Raw genomic sequence first — 24,187 nt, forward strand, 5'->3', positions numbered from 1 at the left:
TCAAATAATGATAGCAAGAGAACGAAGAAAAATTGATAAAAGGAGTAAATTAGAAAGTTGCTTAAAATTGCATGTTCTTTCTGAATTACAAAAGAAAAAATTTGGGTTCAGTGTCCCTTTAATGAATGCTCTCACTTATAGAAACGCATTTGTCACTTATTAGGTTGCATATTGCTGAAGTTGGTTGTTGCCAATGCTTGTCAAGAACGTACGTAAACCACTAAAATGGAACTGGTATGGGAAAAAAAATCTAGCATCAGCAAATTAGTCATAGTGGCTTAACATTTACGTTGTAGCACACACAAATTGCTACTATTTAGTTACAGCACACAATTGCTGTAACACTGGTATCTATATTATATTCCAGTTTTTCAGCCAAGTCCCCCAACACTGCAACCACCTTACACTGCAATTAACTATCCACACTGGCTTCATTCCCAAGCCAGGCCCCCCACATGGCCTTGCCACCCATAATTATCATAGCAGTGAGCTCCCCTCATTACAATTAACTCTAACCAAACTAACCCACAAATGATATTAACACTATTCACCATAGATCTACTAGCCTCCTCCATACACACTGTTCGAAATTCCCCTACCTGCAGTTAACCCTAAAAAAGCCCCACTAATCAACTACAAAGAACTCCTTTACTTTTATTTTGTAATTTGAAATAGTTTTTTCCTGTTGAAACCACCACCTATATTAACAATTTACTGTAAATACTGCAGAAATGACTATTGTTTGCCCCAAGGAGAGCACCAAACATACCTTTTAACACTGAAAAAAGAGGGAGACTGAAATGCTGTGTACTAATATCACTTTTTATTGTAGACTTATACCAAACAAAATCAATGATTATACTTCACTTTGATTAGGAGCAAGCATGGCAGTTAAACAAAGAAGGAACTTCATCATCAGGTGACACTGTATAGAAAAATGTCTTAGAAAGATCTCATCTCAACAGAAAAAGGACAAAAAAGAACAAGATGATTCAGTTCTGTTCCCAGTTTTCAATCTGTCCTGCTCACCAAAGGGGTCCATGTGTGATGAAAAGAGGTCATTGGTATTTTCACTTAATGGGGTATAAACCAGTATGTTTTATTGTTGAAAAAAAGGCACTAAGCAGTGGGTTATACTTAATATAAATCATTGCAAAATGTATTATTTCTCATTTTAAAAGGATTTTACTTTTTTAATTTAATTTTTTAAATTAAAATTTTGTAAGGTCCGTTACTTCCTGTCACAGCCCCACAAGGGAGGAAAAGTGGTTGCTAGGAAACACATGCTTTTTAACTGTGCTCCAGCAACAGAAAGTCAGTTTCTTGCCTATGCTCATAGAAGACTTTTGATGAAAAAATAATGTGACAGGATCCCTGAGGAGAACTTAAAGGGACAGTGTACTCGATAATTCCTTTATTATAAATTCTGCAGTTTTGCATAACCAACACGGTTATATTAATATAATTTTTACCTCTGTGATTACCTTGTATATAAACCTCCGTAGACTGCCCTCTCATAAGTAACTCCACAGGCAGGAGCACAATGTTATCTATATGGCACACCTGAATAATGCCCTCTAGCTGTGAAAAACTGTCAAATGCATTCAGATAAGAGGTCTTAGAAATTAGCATATGGCCTACCTAGGTTTAGCTTTTCACTAAGAATACCAAGAGAACAAAGCAAATCTATTCTATTATCGCGTTTGTAACGCATCCGTCAGTGTCGCGAGTTGTGCACACATCCTCAAAGAAATGTTGGCTGCGCGAGACAGCCAAAAGAATGTTGGCTGCATGCGCAGCCAAAAAAATCCACCTGGATGCAGCAAAGCAACAGCCCGCACGAAATATCGAAAAAACACATAACCGCCCGCAAGAAATAAATAAAAAATACGTAACCGCCCGCACAAAGTAAAACAAAAAAAACCTACCCGCCCACACGAAGTATAAAAAAAAACCCTAACCTCCCGCACAAAGTATTAAAAAACACCTAAACCACAAACCCCCACATCGCAAAATAATAAAGTAATTAACCCCTAATCTGCAAATAACATAATTACAATATTAACCCCTTAACTGCCAACTCCTCACATCGCAATAAACCTAATTAACCTATTAACCCCTAAACCGACAAATCCCCACATCGCAATAAAACTAATTAACCCATTAACCCCTAAACCGCCAACCCCAACATCGCAATAAACCTAATTAACCTATTAACCCCTAACCCGCCAACCCCCAACATCGCAATAAACCTAATTAACCCCTAAACCGTCAAACCCCCACATCACAATAAACCTAATTAACCTATTAACTCCTAAACCGCCAACCCTTCCACAACGCAAAAAACGAATTTAATTACTAAGCCCCCTAACCTAACAATCCCTAAATTAACCCCAATACTAAGTTACACTTAAATAAAACCTAACATTAAATTACAAAAAAAAATCTAAAATTACAAAAAATAAAAAAACTCTAAAATTACAGAAAAAAATAAACAAAATTATCAAAAAAAAAAATTAAACCTAATCCCTATGAAAATAAAAAGCCCCCCAAAATAAAAACACCCTATAAACTAAACTACAAACAGCCCTTAAAAGGGCCTTTTGTAGGGCATTGCCCTAAGTTAAACAGCTCTTTTACATTTAAAAATTACTAAATCCCCCTTAACAGTAAAACCCCCCACCCACCAAACCCCCCCAAATAAAAAAAATAACACTAATAAACCTAAAGTACCCATTGCCCCTAAAGGGGCATTTGTATGGGCATTCAGCTCTTTTATTGCCTTTAAAAGGGCAATCAGCTTTTTTCCAGCCCATTAAATCCATAATCTTAAAAAATCCTAACACTTAGCACGAAATAGGTACTCACCGTTCCTGAAGTCCGGCAGATAAGGTCTTCTTCCATGTAGCTCCATCATCTTCTATCTTCATCCAGAGCGAAGGCGGTGCGGAGCGGAGGTGCGGCATTGGCTTCACCGATGCGTGGATCCTCAACGGCGGTGGTCCTAGGCGGCGGTTCTTGTCGTCGGTCCTCAACAGCGTGGAAGCTCCTCTTCATGCGATCGTCCGTCGCACACTGAAGATTGAATACAATGTACCTCATTTTTATTGGAGTACCTTGCATTCCTATTGGCTGAAATTTTGAAATCAGCCAAAAGGATTAGAGCTATTGATATCTTATTGGCTGATTTGAACAGCCAATAGGATATCAGTAGCTCTAATCCTATTGGCTGATTTAAAAATTTCAACCAATAAGAATGCAAGGTACCCCAAATTGATTCAATCATTAGTATATGACGGACATCGGATGAAGAGGAGCCTCCATGCCGCCGAGGACTTCCGCCATTGAGTACCGCCGCTGAGGATTCACACGTTGGCGAAGATAGCTCCGCACCTCCGTTTTGCTTTGCGCCGCCGCTGAGGACCGCTGCCGAGGATTCACACGTTGGCGAAGATTGCTCCGCACCTCCGTTTCGCTTTGCACCGCCGCTGAGGATCCACAGCTCCACACCTCCACTCCACGCTGCCTTTAATCCCGATGAAGATAGTAGATGATGGAGCCGTCTGGAAGAAGATCTTTTCCGCCGGACTTCAGGAACGGTGAGTACCTATTTCAGACTTAGTGTGATTTTTTTTAATTTTTGGGATGTTTTTTTATTTTTAAGACTAGAGATTTAATGGGTTGGAAAAGAGCTGATTGCCCTTTTAAGGGCAGTAAAAGAGCTGAATGAACTTTTAAGGGCAATGCCCATACAAATGCCCCTTTAGGGGCAATGGGTAGTTTAGTTTTTTTTAGTGTTAGTTTTTTTTTTATTTTAGGGGGGTTTGGTGAGTGGTTTTTTTTTACTGTTAGGGGGTAATTGGTAATTAGTTTAGGTAAAAGAGCTGTTTGACTTAGGGCAATGCCCTAAAAAAGCGCTTTTAAGGGCTATTGGCAGTTTAGTATTAGATTAGGGGGTGTTTTTATTTTTGGGGGGATTTTTTATAGGGGTATTAGTTTAGGTTTAATTTTTTTTATTTTGGATAGCTTTGTTTATTTTTTTCTGTAATTTTAATTTTTTTATTTTTTGTCATTTTAGCTTTGGAGGTTGTAGTTTTTTTTTTAAATAGAGTGCCCTCTGGGCAGGCTTATCGCCAAGTTTGATAATAAAAGTAATATGGAAAGTTGTTTAAAATGACATGCCCTATCTGAATCATGGAAGTTTAATTTTGACTAGACTGTGCCTTTAAAGGGACAGCTTATCTAAAGTTTGTACCTAAGGCCAGAAACTTTCAGAATATGGGATACCACAGGCTAAATGAACTATTTCAGATGCCAGTGTAAGGGTAAAGGAAATACTTGTAAACTATTTTATACACTCCAGCAGGTAAAATGGATAATTGGGAACAAATTAAAGGGGAGAAATGTTTTGAGTAAACTGTCCCTTAAAGCTTTATCATGGCAACTCCCTTCCTATAGACCATGGCTGCACTGAGAATTTGCAAGTGCTGATTTTTTTTTTTTTAACTAAATGAGTGTTGTTTTATATCCCTTTAAGTGGTTAAGGCTTTCATTGCCGAAGTGGATGCTTGGGGTTAATTGTGATAAAAAGAAGATTACGAAGTTTGATTGGGGAAGAATAATAGGGAAATGTTAGATTAATTGAGGATGGGACTGAGTTGCTTACAGTTAATTGCAGAGTAGGGAAATTGGGAATCATAGGGATAGTAAACACCAAAAATGTTATTGTTTAAAAAGATAGATGCTCCCTTTATTTACCATTCCCCAGTTTTACATAACCATTACTGTTATAGAAATATACTTTTTACCTCTGTAATTACCTTGTATGTAAGCATCTACACACTGCCCCCTTATCTCAGCTCTTTTGACAGACTTCCATTTTAGGCAATTAGTGCTGACCCTTAAATAACTTCACGTGCGTGAGCACAATGTTATCTATATGAAACACATGAACTAACGCCCTCTAGCTGTGAAAACTGTCAAATGCATTAGAAATTAGTATATGAGTCTACCAAGGTTTATCTTTCAACTAAGAATACCAAGAGAACCAAGCAAAATTAATGATAAAAGTAAATTAGAAAGTTGTTCAACATTACATGCCCTAACTGAATCATGGAAGTTCAATTTGGACTTTACTATCCCTTTAAGTGCTGGTACCAGTGTTAACTTAATGCAAATGATTTATTTTTGCATTAAGTTTTAGTTTGTCTTGTAAAGGTCAAGACTGCTGTAATTTAGAAATTAGGGTTTGCAAAGGTACTGCAAAAGCTCACAATTTGTAAAAGCCATGAGATGTTGTTTTTATTATTTTTTAGTGGTTCCTATAGAAACTAATAGCTTGATATTAGTTGTATGGTGTTGCAATTCTGCTGTACATAACTTAAAGGGACATGAAACCCCAACATTTTCTTTCATGATTTAGAAAGAGAATGCAATTTTAAACAACTTTTCATTTTACTTCTATTATCTAATTTTCTTCATTCTTTAGATATCCTTTGTTGAAGAAACAGCAATGCACAATGGGTGAGCCAAGCACAAGGCATCTTTGTGCAGCTCCACTCAGTAGATACTGAGCCTATTTAGATATGCTTTTCAACAAAGGATATCAAGAGAATAAAGCAAATTAGAAAATAAACTTGGAAACTTATTTAACCCTTTAAGGACACAGCTTTCAGTTTGCTCAATTGTTTTATGACGGAAATATTCCGTCATATGTCCTTAAGAGGTTAAAATTGCATGCTCTATCTAAATCATGTAAGAAAAAAATTGGGTTTCATGACCCTTTAATTGCCGACTGAACACTGATCGTGTGTGTAATTAAAAGCAAGTTGGCAACATGTTTTGTGCTATACAAGATCATCTAGTAAAAACTATATCATTGCATTTCAATGTATAAACGAAAGCACAATGAGACACCAAATAAATCAATACACTTATGCAAAGTCAGTTCTTTGTTATAACTTATCCATTTTAAAATAACAATTACTTTTTCAAAATGATAAAAAATAAAAAGAAGAAGAAGCAATGCTGGGTCTGGCACATATAACAATAAGCCTCTGGAAGCCAAGGGGTTAATTCCTGTGAGGTATTTAGTTCTTATTTTCAGATTAGCTCTTTCCATGGCCAAGATGGGATTATTATTTTTTTGGGGGGGCAGTTACTTCCCTTCTTTAACAAGATTTACTCTTCATTCCAAAGTTTTTTGTTAGCTGTATAAATAAAGGCAGCCAATGAGATCTCAGGCACACAGAGCGGTGTCCTTATGTTATCGGGGATGAGGTTCTTGTTCTGCATGCTTACTATTAATATCTCTGTATTCCATATTGAGCAGAGCTCTGATTTCAAAGAACTGTGCAGCCTCTCACTAGTGTAACCCCTTTATTGCTGGAAGTAAAATGAAAAGCACGAGCTAACAAACTACTTCACATTACTGTTTTCCATGTTTTCCTCACTCCAACACTTTATAAATCTTGCTCCAATTCATGGTCCATCCTTAGGGTAGATTCTCACGGCACATTAAAGGGACAGTCTACACCTTAGTCATCTTAAAGTCTTACCTTAGAATCTGCAAATGGCCTTCTGCACCCTTTTGTAGCAGGAACGGTAAAAAGATTTTTTTTTAAAAAGAATATTGTTTCTGGCCATTTTGAAATGGCTGTCAAGCTCCACCTACTGATGACAGTACAATCTGGACTGCATCTATGTACTCTGCTAAATAGCATTGACAGTCTATTGAATTCAACTAGTGAGCCTTTTGTGATTGGACGCCATATGCAGCCGCTTGGAAGCCATTTCAAAGTGTCCAGAAACAATATTCATTTTAAAATAACTTTTTTTACCATTCCTGCTGCATGATATAGAAAGGGTGCTGGAGAATAATTCCAGCTTAATCTAAGGTAAGACAGGCTGATGACTAATGTGTAGACTGTTCCTTTAATACCCTAAGACATTAATGGACTGTTTATAAAATATACTATTCATCATAATATATACTTTATAAAAGTGAATTTATTTTCTGATTTTTGAGTGTTGTAAATCTACAGATTATTGTCATAAAATGGAGTTACAGTGATATATTGGGTTCTGGGTGTTTGTGCTGCTGCCTTACTAAACTCCTTTTAGAGTGGCTGTTACACGGCCTTTCTCCTTTGTATGGTGCCACTAATACAATTTTGGTATTGCCAACATATAACCTGCAGAATATTAAGGTTTCATTACAAATAAATTATAATAATCAAACACATAACATCTGGTAATGCAAAAGTAGTCTCAGACGCAGCTGGTGTAATCACAGATCACTTCAGTTTCGGACATAAAAGTGAAATATAGCTGGGAATAATATGTGCAATAATTCTGAATTATCTGGACTCTGAAGAGAAAAAAACTGCCCAGAGAAACAATTGGAAGGAACATCCTTGAGACAGGCGGAAATGAAGCACAGCTGGATTGGAATATCTGCCCCTGGTGACGAGCACAGGCTCAGAGACACATGTGTAATGGATCAGTGTGCCCAGGAACAGCTGGGATCCCTTAAGTTGTCCTCCATCCCTTTGATTTTGACATTCCTCAGATCTCCTCATCTGCTCTGCACATTTCATCCTATTCTTTGCGCTGTACAAAGCAAATAAAGCAGCAAAAGCCATAAAAATAGCTGTCACATAAGGAGTATGAACATCTTAGCCTAAAAAAATACACTGCAGAAATTAGCTGAGTCTAGTTGTCTACAATAACCCCTCAAGTACAAGGATTATAACTGCTTGATATTTTGTATAACCGGGGGGGGGAGGGAGTTTAATTGAGCTAATTATATTTATCAATATAAAACCATATTTGTCTTCATAAACAAAATTCAAAAGATTACAAAGCAAATCATTGCCACCTGCATGCAAATATAGATCTAGAAACATATACATCAGATCCGCACATATGTAACAAAAGCCAGTTCTCTATGTGCTGCACATGTGCAGAAGTAGCAAAGTAGTGTGGGGGTTCAGGGAAGATAATAATTCAATGGTGCGCATCTTCGTGGCGTTCAGGTTGCGCAAGTCTGTTGTATAAGTTTTGCAGTCTCTCAGTAATTAAAGTAATAGTGTCACAGAAAGTGAAGTGACAGTATCAAGGCCCATGTTTAGAGAGTAATGCAGAACAATTACACTTATATTCACTGGACTTCTGAAAATCACTGAACACAGTATTAAAAGGGGGTTGCCTGCCTTTGGGCTGCTTCCCAATGAAAGTAGTAGTACTGTATAGTAAACAGCCTATTCCAGGAAACTATACAGTAAAACACAACAATACCTATTACAAGTAAAATTTCTTGGCGAAAACAAAAATACTAATCAAAATGAAATGCTGTCAGTGTAGTCCCTATATATTTAATCAATTTAGACAATTTGTCTTGTGTGTCAATTCAAACTTATACTTTCAGGACAGATTAGCAAGATCTGCTGTGGTAAATAATTGACTTTAGTTGCCCAAAAAACACCTTGTTTGTCCTAGTTACTTACAATTCAAGGTGGTTTTAGGGCCCTATACACCCTCAGGAACTACTGTAGAACCCCAAAACTCAGTTGTTCCAGCTGCCCTAAATCTACAAAGCACGTGTCCTGTGTGGTAAAGGAGGGAAAAGGAGGTTAAAAAAGGAATTTAAAATGGATGCCATGGATTTTAGGGGCAGCACCACTGTTACGGTTAATTGCTTTGAAGTGCAAAGATTAGGAATTATTACTGTGGTGGTGGAGAGGTATATTCTTTTTCACCAGGTACCAGAGTTATTGCAACACAAGCTCCTTACCCCCCCCCCCCTTTATTAAGCTAAATTAAATTCAGAGTTGTTAATAAACACTAGTAATAATAGCAATACACAGGAATGATTTGATTGTCATCTTGTTTATGCATCTTTTTTTCCTCTTTAGAATTCAGGTTTGTGATATGATTCACATCTAGCCCTCATTATGCCCACCTCCCTTTAAAGATGTCAACTGTTTCATATGGCAGAAATTGTTTATTCACTTCAAAAATCATTTTGTTTAACAGAGCTGTTTTTCCATAAATTTGTTGGAGTTAGGTGGGAACGTTCATGTTAAAAATTTAATTTGGAATCATATATTCCTTTATTAATACATCATGGTTGGAAGTAGTTCCACAATGCTGAATTCTCTTTTAGATGGTTTAGTGTAGATGAAAGTCTTGTGTTATTAATGACACATTCCAGCTGCTAATTTTATTTTCCAACCTTTGCAATGGAAGTACCGTATGTATGTCATCCATATGGAAAACAGCCCCTCATAGCCCTAGAACGTGAAGATATTTCTAATTTGAGAGGTGTGAAGAATGGAAGGTTTATATTGGCAAGAAAGGGACTGAGGTAATGTCACTTATTGGCAAAAGCTTTGGGAACATGGGGAGGAGACCCTAAAGAGACGTGGCACTTGAGGACAGTCACACAGGAAGAATAGTTATTGCATTTTTGTCACATTGACAAAAACAGTTTTTTAAAGTCATTGCTTAAACCATAAATCAGAGGAGATCCAGGCAGTTTGAATTGCTGTAAAATTAGAAAACTTCAAGTGGGATGAGAGAGCAGTGTATAAATCACTATTACATATGCATATATGACTTTCTTCTAACTTGCATACGTTTGATTCCAGTTCAGAAGGGATTTTGTTTTTCCCACAGCATGTTTAAGGATTATTCTATAATTACTTTTAAAGGAACATAAAGCACCTTGTAATTACAACACTTTTCTGTAGCCTTGCAATAAATGAGCGTAACAGAGGTTGAGAATATTCTGAATATATTAACTCCTTGTTTGGTGCATTTGCTTTTCAATGGACAAACTCCCTCACCACGTGGCTTGAAGGATGCCAGTTAGGGACTGATATGTAGCAGGGTTATGCTTGAGATATCTGCGGTATGCCCTTCTAGTTCATAGACTTGAAATAGTTAAATTATAGTAAAGGAAGCAAAATAATGAGAAAATGTTGCAAAGTTATATATATATATATATATATATATATATTATTTTGGGTTTTCTGTAATGGGGCCACAGTGATGCAGATTCAACATATTTTAAATATAAATTGTAATAAAATCCATGATAGGTTTGTTTGAAATACTTTGCAAAGTCTGCAGATTTCTAACTTCCTATAAGCTCAGGAAATTGCAAGACTTTTGAAGATTGAAGCGGAAAGATTGCTATAAAGCTGATTTTTGGAGGGAGTGGTCTTGCAGATTTTAAAGTGTCTGCAGTTGTCTTTCAAGAAAATGCCTGGTCAAAACAAAATACATATTTCATAAGAAAGTCTAGTGAGCTTTAAAATAAAAGTCTGAACATTAGAGAGCTTTTGATCTTTTACAATTTAGCACCACATCTGTATATGATTGTCTGTTTCTGGCCTATAATTTTAGAGAAAAGAGAAAAGAATAATTTTAACCTCACATAAGTATAAAACTGCAATAATCAAACGCTCATCCATGCTGCTAATGAGGACCGTGTGCTGAAAAAAAAATCAGCATATGTTGGGCATTTGCAAACTCCCTGAAGATCTGTAGCTGCATAAACCCACAACATTAATCTGTTAGTTACCCATCCTTGCAAATTTGGGGTAAGGACTTCCTCAAGAGTTCTTCCCATTTATATAAGCGGACCAACACACAATGCACTCCAGACTGAGGAATGAGCATACTGTGGGAAAATAATCCTGAATGTAAAAATGGTTGTTTAGTTTCTATAAATAATGTCTAGAAAGTGACACTGATTTCTTGCGCAAGTGTGCAAATGCATATGTTTGTTTTCAGATACCTGTTGTGCTCTCTTTCAGAGATGATGCAAGGCCATGAGCTGCCTAGGGGCAAGTCCTTTATCTGCACACTCCACCATAGTTCTATACTCCTGATACATTTTAAGCTTACTTCTCCATCCTTTCAACGGAAGCCTGTGTGTAGCACTGCTTAAAGGGACATTAAACCCAAAATGTTTCTTTCATGATTTAGAAAGAGCGTGTAATTTTAAGCAAATTTCTAATTTACTTCTATTATCTAATTTGCTTTATTCTCTTGATATCTTTTGCTGAAAAGCATATCTAGATAGGGTCAGTAACTGTTGATTGGTGGCTGCACATAGATGCCTCGTGTGATTGGCTAACCCATGTGCATTATTATTTCTTCAAAAAAGGATATCTAAAGAATGAAGCAAATTAGATAATAGAAGTAAATAGGAATGTTGCTTAAAATTGCATTCTCTGTCTGAATAATGAAAGAAAAATCTTGGGTTTAATGTCCCTTTAAGTGCTCATGGTTACACCATGTAACATCTGGGAACTGTGGTTCCCAATTTAGCCCTTGTGCCTATATTAGACCAATGCCCAGAACAAGTGTAATATTAAAGAACACTTTAATATAAATGGTTGTTGCTGCTGCGTTTGTTTGGAACATCATATTCTCAAAGTCACTGAACAAATTATGCAGCTGTAGCAATTGACTTCCCTCACAGGGGACCCCCAGCTCAGGGCACAATGCAGCTTCACAATACTGTATTTCTATTTATTCAGTGTGCTGCAAACATGCTTGACGAGTGCAGACAACAACAAAGGATAAACTCTCCAACAAGACTTGTGCCCTTGCTATATTAAAACTAGGTTGCACAATGACAGTCCTTAGTAATATAAGTCACAGTTTTAGTAATGTTATAATCATAAGAAAGAGATGTTCCTATAATAACCAGCTCTGTAATTGCACACAACACATTTGTGTTTTATTGCACGCCCACAAACAGGCCATTACAAGTGACTGGTTATTGCTGCCGCAAGCTCACGGTAGGAATTAGCGCTCAAAAAGTTAATCAGATGTCAAACCCAATTTTTTTTAATGTCCTCCTGTGGTGTGAGGTTCCTTAAAAATACAAAGAATGTAACATTTTTGTTTTTTAAAAAAAACAATCACACGAGGCATCTATGTGCACCCACCAATCAGCAGCTACTGCTTTTCAACAAAGGATATCAAAGGAATGAAGCAAATTAGATCATAAAAGTAAATTGGAAAGTTGTTTAAAATTCTATGCCCTTTCTAAATCATGAAAGGAACAATTTTGGGTTCATGTCCCTTTAATACTTTAATGCTTTAAGCCTATTGTAGGTTCAAAACGTTGTTCCTGTAAACTTTTGGACCCAACTAAATGAGAATAAAGGTCTTTTAAACAAATATTTCTTCTGGTGGATGAAGTGCTTGGCTATATGATCACTTAAAGTGATATTCTGTCACATAGCATATATAAACAATTGAGCACTGCATTGCGAAATAAATATTTTAAAATAATTTACACTGTCGTTTAATTAGTAGGGTTTACAATGATTGCAAGTTAAGAGCAATTCAGGTCCACATCTCTTGATCTGTGGCCAATTAGGGATATATGTACATGAGGTTATGGGACAAATTTAACGAGGGCTGACTGAATAAGGTTTGCTCTTGCAAACTTATCTAGCAGTCATCAAGGCTGGTGGGCAGCAATACGCTGCCCTCATTTAACATTGCTCAAGCAGCTGCTTGTGCAACGCAGCCCCCTGCTGGCACATGGTCAATGGTATGTGAGCAGGGGCTGTCAATCTCCTGATCTGACTTGTCCAGGGTGATTGCAGCTTAGAGATGGTGCATAGGTTAGAAAGCAGTGGTCTGATGATGCACCAAAGTGCTCCAAAGATGCATTATGTAGTTTGATAAATGGAACCCTATGTTCTGAGATAACTAACCACTGTGCAAAATATAATTGACTCAAGTAAATTTTTGGAGTGAAATAAACAACAACACATTTAAATGTATCATGCAGTGAAAGCAGGCAATAGAAATGAGTATATAATACTATTTCACAATGATATTAAATGTTGAGTCTTATGCCTTTTAATATGCAGAGAACATACCTGATGACATTTGTGGCTAGGTATTTGGACTCAGAAAGTTATTGAGGGCAATCTCCCATTTTGGGAGGGGCATATAATTTGGGCATGTCTGGCTGTCAATGGGTGTGTCCAGGTAGCTTGTGGGTGTGGTTGGTTGATTTCAGGGTGGGGCTAGGGGACATTTCTGCAAATTGGGACATATGGTTGTATAAGAGGCACAATGGACCGAACTCAGAATTAAGGACTGTACTTCTCAAAAAGGGACAGCTGGGAGGTCTGTAGAGAATGTTAAGCAAATAATAAATACATAAATTGCAGGCAAGGATCGGACATCTATTTTGTCAGACTATAAGTATGTTTTTCCTTTCCAGTAAATGAGTTAATGGTAGTTTCTGCTTTATTTCAGTTTGGATATCTGGTGCTGTTTTATCCATACGAGGCAAGATGAAGAGGCGTGGCTTCTTGTTGCTGGTGGCTGCATTCTGCCAACTGCTCTCAGGGATGCCCAGTGCAGATGCTCAAGAAGGTAGGTCTGAAGTCAGATGGATCAGTGTGGTAAGATAAGTTCCGTGTTTACAAACGTTTAAACAGCATCTGAATCCGGTTTCAGCTTACAGCTATGTCATCAGAATTGTTTTGTGAAAAATCACGACTTCTGTAAAACTTCTGTGACTTCTACAACTACATTTCAACAAGGCTCACAGCTTAAAGGGACAAAAACAGGTGTAAAACAGATGTCCCTTTCCTGAATAAAGCTACTTTTTCATGCCTGTAGAGGTGTCTCTCTGTTCACCAATTAATTTCTGGGAGTTGTCCTTAGCGGCCAGTAAGCAACTATACACTTCCTGCTACTTTGTGTCATTTTAAATAGTATGCAGAAGATTTTTTCTAAATGGTGAGGTCTATCACAAACCTTTAGAAAAACTTATCTAATGATTTTCAACAGAAAGCCTCCATTAAAGCCTATGGGATTTTTGTAGATAAATAATTAGATAAACTTTTCTAAAGGATTTTGATCAACCCCCATCGTTAATTGTTTAAATATCAAAGCAATAGGTGTAAAGTTCTAGCTTCTATAAAGTATGCTAGTTTGTAAAAAGCAATAGGCGCATTATGCAACATAGCTTGACCTTGCCTGATCTCTTTTTGGGAGGTCAATTTGGGACAGATATAAAAGAGGCAATAATTCTCAAACTATTTAATGTCCCTTTAATAGCTGCTATTAGAAATATATATGTATATATATATATATATATATATATATATATATATATATATATATATATATATCTTTAGTATAACCTCCTTGGAAAAAAGAAAAAAGTATCGGCCACAGTCTATCAGCTATTTCCTTCTGAAATGGCTTTTTGCTTTCCAGTCAAATTGGTCAATGTGTTTTTCAAGCGATCACAATCACAATGCAAAATCCATGCGTTAAACGCCGGCTGCCTCGAAATAAATTTTCACTACAAAAGTTCATAAAAAGGCCTTTTTCGTGTGTTAAATACTTGTTATTGGGATAGAAACTGGGGGGTCATCTGAAACTGGCTGACATATAAAATGGCCCTTTCACACCTCTTACAGTAAAGCAGTTTTAAACAACCCCTTTCACATGTGTGTAATTTACCTGTTGCCATCCAAATCCATCCTCATTCCTGCTAAACCATCTGAATGCCATTTGTATCTAGTCATGATGGGCGTACTAGACATGTTTGCTCAATGATTATATTTTGAATATTTTAAAATTATTGGGTTTTTTTTACAATATTTTCATTAATAAGTTTAAAAGTTTGGCTTGATCTAGATCTGAAACCAAGAAGAAGACTACAGGTTTCTGTTACTAGGTCTCCTTCTTATATGTTTTAAAGTTTAATAATGTAGGTGCAAGCACAGCTGTGAACTGTGTTTGGACTTTGTGTTAGCAAAGACGTAATCTTGTTTGAAAGTATGTTCACTGCAATGGAGCAGATTTGCACTTTAAAGTACTTTTCAGTACTTTTCAGTACTGCTAAGATCCAGTTTAACAAAATTAAATAAGTCCTTCTAATAGAAACCCATAATATTCTTCTTGTTTTCAGATGTAGATCTATCTAAACCGATCAATTCATTTAAATATTGTAAAAAAAACAACAATGCTTTTAAAATATTAAAAGAGGCAAGATAATCATTGAGCAAACAATGTAGTATTCCCATCATGCCTATATACAAATGGCATTCAGATGGTTTAGCAGTGGTGAGGATGGAATTAGATTGCAGTAGGTTCCTTTTGAACTCATGATTGTGCAATCCTATTTGAAAGCCCAGTTATGAAGATGCCTGTACTTACAATAACGGCACTGCGAGTGTGACTTAGAATTGAGCTTTAATGAATCAATACATTGTTATCCCTCTTGTGCACTAACTGCGCTCAAGGTAAATCAATAGAACTCCCAAGTTAAAGATGGTATTACAAGTTGAAAGTAAAAATTTAGCATAAGAGCAAAAGATACAGGCTAGCTAACATCTTTAGATCAGATATTGCAACTCCCTTTCCCCCTACACTTTTATAGGGAGCGTTAAAAAGCCTTTTCTTTTTTTCGCTCGTCTGCTAACCCGATATATATATATATATATATATATATATATATATATATATATATATATATATATAAATGATGGAAAGCACTCTCTGGTCTTTTAGTGAAGAATATTTAATAATTCAAGGCCTTAAAAGTGTACATATATATATATATATATATATATATATATATATATATATATATATATATATATATACAGTATGTGTGTATGTTTATACACACATACAAAAATTTAGAATTATATATATATATATATTTTTTTTATTATTATTAAAAAAAATTCAGCCCTTCTAAGTCAAACACCTTTTTTAAATAAAAATTATATTTTGTATTAAAAATGTTTATATATGAGTGTAATACTTTAATTTTTTGTGAGACTTTTATTTTAACACTTGGGGGTCAATTTATTAAATGGCGAGGGGACATGATTCACTATAGGATACACTGTCTGCATTTATCATTGCACAAACATTTCTAGTGAAATGCTTGTGCAATGCCACCCCCTCTTCACCGGTGGCCAATCGGCTGCTAGCAGGGGTGTCAATCATCCCAATTGTATCTTCTTAACTTACCCCTAACACTTTACTTCAGGTCTCAGGTTGCACTAATTTTTCTCTTTCAACTTGTAATATGAGCGCTATTTAGCACGGTCGCAATGTCCTTTAAAAAAATAGGGCACACTAAAGCGATGTTGACTGCGCTAAACCTTCTCTGGTTAATCTATGTAATATCAATTTGTGAGCTAAGTTTAGCTTGATCCAGCGATGTTGACATCGCAGCCCGTGCTATCATTAGCACTCCCCTTGTAATCAGAGCCATATAGTAATCAAACCCAATGTTAGATATTTGAAAAAAAGGTGTTTTTACTTTTATAAACTTACTTTTTTATTTTTTAATAATAACATAATTTATGTAAGAAATTACCTGATAAATGCATTTCTTTCATATTGGCAAGAGTCCATGAGCTAGTGACGTATGGAATATACAATCCTACCAGGAGGGGCAAAGTTTCCCAAACCTCAAAATGCCTATAAATACACCCCTCACCACACCCACAATTCAGTTTAATGAATAGCAAAGTAGTGGGGTGATAAAGAAAGGAGTAAAAAGCATCAACAAAGAAATTTGGAATAATTGTGCTTTATACAAAAAAACATAACCACCATAAAAAGGGTGGGCCTCATGGACTCTTGCCAATATGAAAGAAATGAATTTATCAGGTAAGTTCTTACATAAATTATGTTTTCTTTCATGTAATTCGCAAGAGTCCATGAGCTAGTGACGTATGGGATATCAAATACCCAAGAAGTGGAACTCCACGCAAGAGTCACTAGAGAGGGAGGGATAAAAAATAAACAACAGCCAAAAGCTAAAAAAATAATCCACAACCCAAATATAAGTTATTCTTATGAAGAAAAGAAAAACTTAAAATAGCAGCAGAAGAATCAAACTGAAACAGCTGCCTGAAGAACTTTTCTACCAAAAACTGCTTCAGAAGAAGCAAATACATCAAAACGGTAGAATTTAGTAAATGTATGCAAAGAGGACCAAGTCGCTGCTTTGCAAATCTGATCAACTGAAGCTTCAGTCTTAAAAGCCCACGAAGTGGAGACTGATCTAGTTGAATGAGCTGTAATTCTCTGAGGCGGGGCTTGACCCAACTCCAAATAAGCTTGATGAATTAAAAGCTTTAACCAAGAGGCCAAGGAAATAGTAGAGGCCTTCTGACCTTTCCTAGGACCAGAAACTATAACAAATAGACTAGAAGTCTTCCTGAAATCTTTAGTAGCTTCAACATAATATTTCAAAGCTCTTACCACATCCAAAGAATGTAAGGATCTTTCCAAAGGATTCTTAGGATTAGGACACAAGGAAGGGACAACCATTTCTCTACTAATGTTGTTAGAATTCACAACCTTAGGTAAAAATTCAAATGAAGTCCGCAAAACTGCCTTATCCTGATGACAAATCAGAAAAGGAGATTCACAAGAAAGAGCAGATAACACTCTTCTAGCAGAAGAGATGGTCAAAAGGAACAACATTTTCCAAGAAAGTAGATTAATGTCCAAAGAATGCATAGGCTCAAACGGAGGAGCCTGTAACGCCTTCAAAACCAAATTAAGACTCCAAGGAGGAGAAATTGATTTAATGACGGGCTTAATACGAACTAAAGCCTGTACAAAACAGTGAATATCAGGAAGTTTAGCAAATCTTTCTGTGAAATAAAACTGAAAGAGCAGAGATTTGTACCTTCAAGGAACTTGCAGACAAACCCCTATCCAAACCATCCTGGAGAAACTGTAAAATTCTAGGAATTCTAATAGAATGCCAAGAGAATTTATGAGAAGAACACCACCATGAAATGTAAATCTTCCAAACTCGATAATAAATCTTCCTAGAGACAGATTTACTAGCTTATAACATAGTATTAATTACTGAGTCAGAGAAACCTCTGACTTAATACTAAGCGTTCAATTTCCATACCTTCAAATTTAATGATTTGAGATCCTGATGGAAAAATGGACCTTGAGAGAGTAGGTCCGGCCTTAACGGAAGTGGCCAAGTTTGGCAACTGGACATCCGAACAAGATCTGCATACCAAAACCTGTGGGGCCAAGCTGGAGTCACCAGCAACACAAACGATTGTTCCATGATGATCTTGGAGATCACTCTCAGAAGAAGAACTAGAGGTGGGAAGATATAAACAGGTTGATAACACCAAGGAAGTGTCAGCGCATCCACTGCTTCCGCCTGAGAATCCTTGGACCTGGACAGGTATCTGGGAAGTTTCTTGTTTAGATGAGAGGCCATCAGATCTATTTCTGGAAGACCCCACATCTGAACAATCTGAGAAAACAAATCCGGATGGAGAGACCACTCCCCTGGATGTAAAGTCTGACGGCTGAGATAATCCGCCTCCCAATTGTCTACACCTGGGATATGAACCGCAGAAATTAGATAAGAGCTGGATTCCGCCCAAACAAGTATCCAAGATACTTCTTTCATAGCTAGGGGACTGTGCGTCCCACCCTGATGATTGACATATGCCACAGTTGTGATATTGTCTGTCTGAAAACAAATGAACGGTTCTCTCTTCAACAGAGGCCAAAACTGAAGAGCTCTGAGAATTGCACAGAGTTCTAAAATATTGATTGGTAATCTTGCCTCTTGAGATTTCCAAACTCCTTGTGCTGTCAGAGATCCCCAGGCAGCTCCCCAACCTGAAAGACTTCCATCTGTTGTGATCACAGTTCAGGTTGGCCGAACAAAAGAGGCCCCTTGAACTAAACGCTGGTGATTTAACCACCACGTCAGAGAGTGTCGAACATTGGGATTTAAGGATATTAATTGTGATATCTTTGTATAATCCCGGCACCATTGATTCAGCATGCAAAGCTGGAGAGGTCTCATGAGAAAATGAGCAAAAGGAATCGCGTCTGATGCTGCAGTCATGAGGCCTAAAACTTCCATGCACATAGCCACTGAAGGGAATGACTGAGACTGAAGGTGCCGACATGCTGCAACCAATTTCAAACGTCTCTTGTCTGTTAGAGACAGAGTCATGGACACTGAATCTATTTGGAAACCTAAAAAGGTGACCCTTGTCTGAGGAATCAAAAAACTCTTTGGTAAATTGATCCTCCAACCATGTTTTCAAAGAAATAACACAAGTTGATTTGTGTGAGATTCTGCAGAACGTAAAGACTGAGCTAGTATCGTCCAAATATGGAAACACCGCAATACCCTGTTCTCTGATTACAGAGAGTAGGGCACCCAGAACCTTTGAAAAGATTCTTGGAGCTGTTGCTAGGCCAAATGGAAGAGCAACAAATTGGTAATGCTTGTCTAGAAAAGAGAATCTCAGGAACTGATAATGTTCTGGATGAATTGGAATATGAAGGTATGCATCCCGCAAGTCTGTTGTAGACATATAATGTCCTTGCTGAACAAAAGGCAGAATAGTCCTTATGGATACCATCTTGAAAGTTGGTACTCTTACATAACGATTCAAAATTTTCAGATCCAGACATGATTACCCCTGAAACCTCCAGATCTGAAACACACTTCAGGAAAGCCTGAGCTTTTACTGGATTCACTGGGATGTGTGAGAGAAAAAATCTCCTCACAGGAGGTCTTACTCTGAATCCAATTCGGTATCCCTGAGAGACAATGCTCTGAATCCATTGATTTTGGACAGAATTTATCCAAACATCCTTGAAAAACCATAATCTGCCCCCTACCAGCTGTGCTGGAATGAGGGCCGCACCTTCATGCGGACTTAGGGTCTGACTTTGGTTTTTTGAAAGGCTTGGATTTATTCCAATTTGAGGAAGGCTTCCAATTGGAAACAGATTCCTTGGGGGAAGGATTAGGTTTTTGTTCCTTATTTTGTCGAAAGGAACAAAAACAATTAGAAGCCTTAGATTTACCCTTAGGCTTTTTATCCTGAAGCAAAAAAACTCCTTTCCCCCCAGTAACAGTTGAAATAATAGAATCCAACTGAGAACCAAATAAATTATTACCTTGGAAAGAAAGAGATAGTAATCTAGACTTAGATGTCATATCAGCATTCCAAGATTTAAGCCACAAAGCTCTTCTAGCTAAAATAGCTAAAGACATGGATCTAACATCAATTTTGATAATATCAAAAATAGCATCACAAATAAAATGATTAGCATGCAAACAATGCTAGATATGTCAGAATCCAATTCATGTTGTGCTAAATTCTCCAACCAAAAAGTTGAAGCAGCTGCAACATCAGCCAAAGTAATTGCAGGCCTAAGAAGATGACCTGAATATAAATAGGCTTTCCTTAGATAAGATTCAAGCTTCCTATCTAAAGGATCTTTAAAGGAAGTACTATCTTCCATAGGAATAGTGGTTCATTTAGCAAGAGTAGAAATAGCCCCATCAACTTTGGGGATTTTTTCCCAAAACTCTATTGCAACCGCTGGTAAAGGATACAATTTTTTAAACCTTGCAGAAGGATTAAAAGGAGTACCTGGCTTATTCCATTCCTTAGAAATCATGTCAGAAATAGCATCAGGAATAGGAAAAACCTCTGGAGTAACCACAGTAGGTTTAAAAACAGAATTTAAATGTTTACTAGTTTTAATATCAAGAGGACTAGCTTCCTCAATATCCAAAGTAATTAACATGCATATACTCTATTTTAAATAAATAAGTAGATTTGTCAGTGTCAATGTCTGAGGAAGGATCTTCCGAATCAGATAGATCCTCATCAGAAGTGGATAATGATAATTCATTATGTATTCTGTCATTTGAAATTTCATCAACTTTATGAGAAGTTTTAAAAGACCTCTTATGCTTATTAGAAGGTGGAAATGCAGACAAAGCCTTCTGATAGAATCAGTAACGAATTCTTTAAAATTCACAGGTATATCATGTACATTAGAAGTTGAAGGAACTGCAACCGGTAATGTACTATTACAGAAGGACACTCTATCTGCATGTAAAAGTTTATCATAACAACTAATACAAATGACATTAGGAGATATAATCTCCACAATTTTACAACAAATGCACTTAGCTTTGGTAGAACCGATGTCAGGCAGCAAAGTTCCAGCAGATACTTCTGAGGCAGGATCAGATTGAGACATCTTGCAGAATGTAAAAGAAAAAACAACATATAAAGCAAAATTATCAATTTTCTTATATGACAGTTTCAGGAATGGGAAAAAATGCAAATTGCATAGCCCTGTGACTTAGAAAAAGGCAAGAGGCAAAATCAATGGGGCAATAAAAAATGAAAAAAGTTTGGCGCCAAGTATGACAACGTAACTAGAATTTTTTTCGGCGCCAACCATGTCCAGAAGTGACACACTCACGTCACTAATGACGCAACCCTGTGGTGAACCCCTGCGTCAACTACGATGCCGGAAATGACGAACTTGCGTCAACGGACGTGCCTTTTCGCGCCAAAAAATTCTTGTGCCAAGAATGACGCAATAAAGTGTGGCATTTAGCGCACCCGCAAGCCTAAGACAGCCCGCAAATTAACCCCTTGAGTGCTAATGACGGCTCTGAGCCGTCACAGAGTTTCCCACTCTGGTGCTAATGACGGCTCAGATCCGTCACTAGCACTCTCCCAACTTGAGGGAGATCTGGGGGCTCCCACCTGCTCCTACCCCAGCGATCGGTGCTGCATAATGAAAGGCATCGCCGGGGCTTCCGTTTTGTATGGTGACGTCACGCGCAATGAACGTGATGATCACCACGCAACTTTATTTAACATTAACAATGTTTAATATAGGTGCAGGGGGCATGCTGCTTAGAAGCCTGTATCTCAGGCATCTAAGCAGCTACAGACCCCCAAGACCCACCGTTGGAAAAGTAACCGCCTAACCTTTCCAACAGTGTAAGTCAGTGATCTGAAATAAATAAAAAAAAAGTTAAAAAAAATATTTTTAAAAATATTAAATAAAAAAAACCTTTAAGAAAACCTTAGCACCCAGGTGGGAAAGTGCTTAGCACTCAAAGGCTTAAAACATGTAGTCAATTGAAAAAAAGACTAAACCCCAGGTAAGAAAAATATTTCTCAATTTTAACTTTCCCAAATATGAAACTGACAATCTGCAAAAGGAAATACATGAACCTGACTCATGGCAAATATAAGTACAATACATATATTTAGAACTTTATATAAATGCATAAAGTGCTACACCATAGCTGAGGTGTATTAAGAAATAAAAACATACTTACCAAAGACACCCATCCACATATAGCAGATAGCCAAACCAGTACTGAAACAGTTATCAGTATAGGTAATGGTATATGAGAGTATATCGTCGATCTGAAAAGGGAGGTAGGAGATGAATCTCTATGACCGATAACAGAGAACCAATGAAATAGACCCCAGTTAGGGAAATCACTGCATTCAATAGGTAATACTCTCCACGTCCCTCTGACATTCGTTGTACTCTGAGAGGAATCAGGCTTCAAAATGCTGAGAAGTGCATGTCAACGTAGAAATCTTAGCACAAACTTACTTCACCACCTGCATAGGAGGCAAAGTTTGTAAAACTGAATTGTGGGTGTGGTGAGGGGTGTATTTATAGGCATTTTGAGGTTTGGGAAACTTTGCCCCTCCTGGTAGGATTGTATATCCCATACGTCACTAGCTCATGGACTCGTGCCAATTACATGAAAGAAATAATTATTTTATAATAATTAAGATAGTTTCTAGGTACAGTATTAAAGGGACACTGAACCCAATTTTTTTATTTCGTGATTCCGATAGAGCATGACATTTTATGCAACTTCCTAATTTACTCCTATTATCAAATTTTCTTCATTCTCTTGGTATCTTTATTTGAAATGCAAGAATGTAAGTTTAGATGCCGGCCCATTTATGGTGAACAACCTGGGTTGTTCTTGTTGATTGGTGGATAAACTCATTAACCAATAAAAAAGTGCTGTCCAGAGTCTGAACCAAAAAAAAAAGCTTAGATGCCTTCTTTTTCAAATAAAGATAGCAAGAGAATGAAGAAAAATTGATAATAGGAGTAAATTAGAAAGTTGCTTAAAAATGCATGTTGTATCTGAATCACGAAAGAAAAAATTTGGGTTCAGTGAAAGAAAAAATTTGGGTTCAGTATCCCTTTAAGGACTTTGGGAGTATTTTCTTGCTAATTTATGATGGTTTTTTTTTTTTTATTTAGTGCACAGACATTACTTTTTGACTCTGATGGGAAACTCACCACGTGTGAGAGAGCAGTTGAAAGCTAAACCTAGGAGGTTCATATGCTAATTTCTTAGACTTTGAAGGCCGCCTCTAATCTAAATGCATTTTGACGTTTTTTCACCACTAGAGGGCATTAGTTCATGTGTTTCATATAGATAACATTGAGCTCATGCACGTGAATTTACCGTGGAGTGAGCACTGATTAGCTAAAATGCAAGTCTGTCAAAAGAACTGAAATAAGGGGGCAGTCTGCAGAGGCTTAGATACAAGGTAATTACAGAGGTAAAACGTGTATTATTATAACTGTGTTTGTTATGCAAAACTGGGGAATGGGGAGTTAGCTATCTTTTAAAACAACAACAATTCTGGCGTTGACTGTCCCTTTAAAGGGATACTGAACACAATTTTTTCAGATAGAAGCGTTTGCTGATTGGTGGCTAAATGCAGCCACCAATTAGCAAGCGCTATCCAGGGTTCTGAACCAAAAATAGTCCGGCTTGTAAGCTTACATTCCTGCTTTTTCAAATAAAGATACCAAGAGAACAAAGAACATTTGACAATAGGAGTAAATTAGAAAGTTGCTTAAAATTGCATGCTCTATCTGAAGAAGATTTGATAAATGGAGTAAATTAGAAAGATGCTTAAAATTGAATGCTCTATCTGAAACATGAAAGAAAAAAATTGGGTTCAGTATCCCTTTAAGTGTCTTCAGAATTCATAAGAAACACGGATGTTTGGCTAATAGAGCTGGCTGCACTTTTCTAAACTTTAAATGGGCTAGTGAGATACAAGTAGTTGTCGCTCCAATTTTCATAATTAAGCCGCTTGTAATGCCATTGAGGTGCGGTGCACCTCCTGTATTGTCAACATTGTGCCGGGTCTCACTGGCCAATTAAAGGTGATAACCATTTACTTGTGAATGTAAGGTAAGCAAGCATATCTTGTTTCTCATAGGTTAGTGAATCAAAACCACTATCTAGATTTTAATCTGCTCATAGAAAGGTTCTCAC

At 37.0% G+C, this 24,187-nt stretch overlaps 1 protein-coding gene across 6 annotated transcripts in view; it reads left to right on the forward strand.

Annotated features, from left to right (window-relative positions):
* The window catches only part of COL6A3 (collagen type VI alpha 3 chain), a 149,208-nt gene that overhangs the window by 25,715 nt on the left and 99,306 nt on the right, over positions 1-24,187 (forward strand). For all 6 annotated transcript variants that reach the window (XM_053698857.1, XM_053698858.1, XM_053698861.1 and 3 more), the window contains exon 2: positions 13,300-13,419. In XM_053698857.1, coding sequence (XP_053554832.1) covers positions 13,338-13,419 — 82 coding nt within the window. In that variant the 5' untranslated portion in view covers positions 13,300-13,337. The remainder of the gene's footprint in view (positions 1-13,299; positions 13,420-24,187) is intronic.

This window comes from Bombina bombina, chromosome 1, assembly GCF_027579735.1.
Source record: "Bombina bombina isolate aBomBom1 chromosome 1, aBomBom1.pri, whole genome shotgun sequence".
NCBI lineage: Eukaryota > Metazoa > Chordata > Amphibia > Anura > Bombinatoridae > Bombina > Bombina bombina.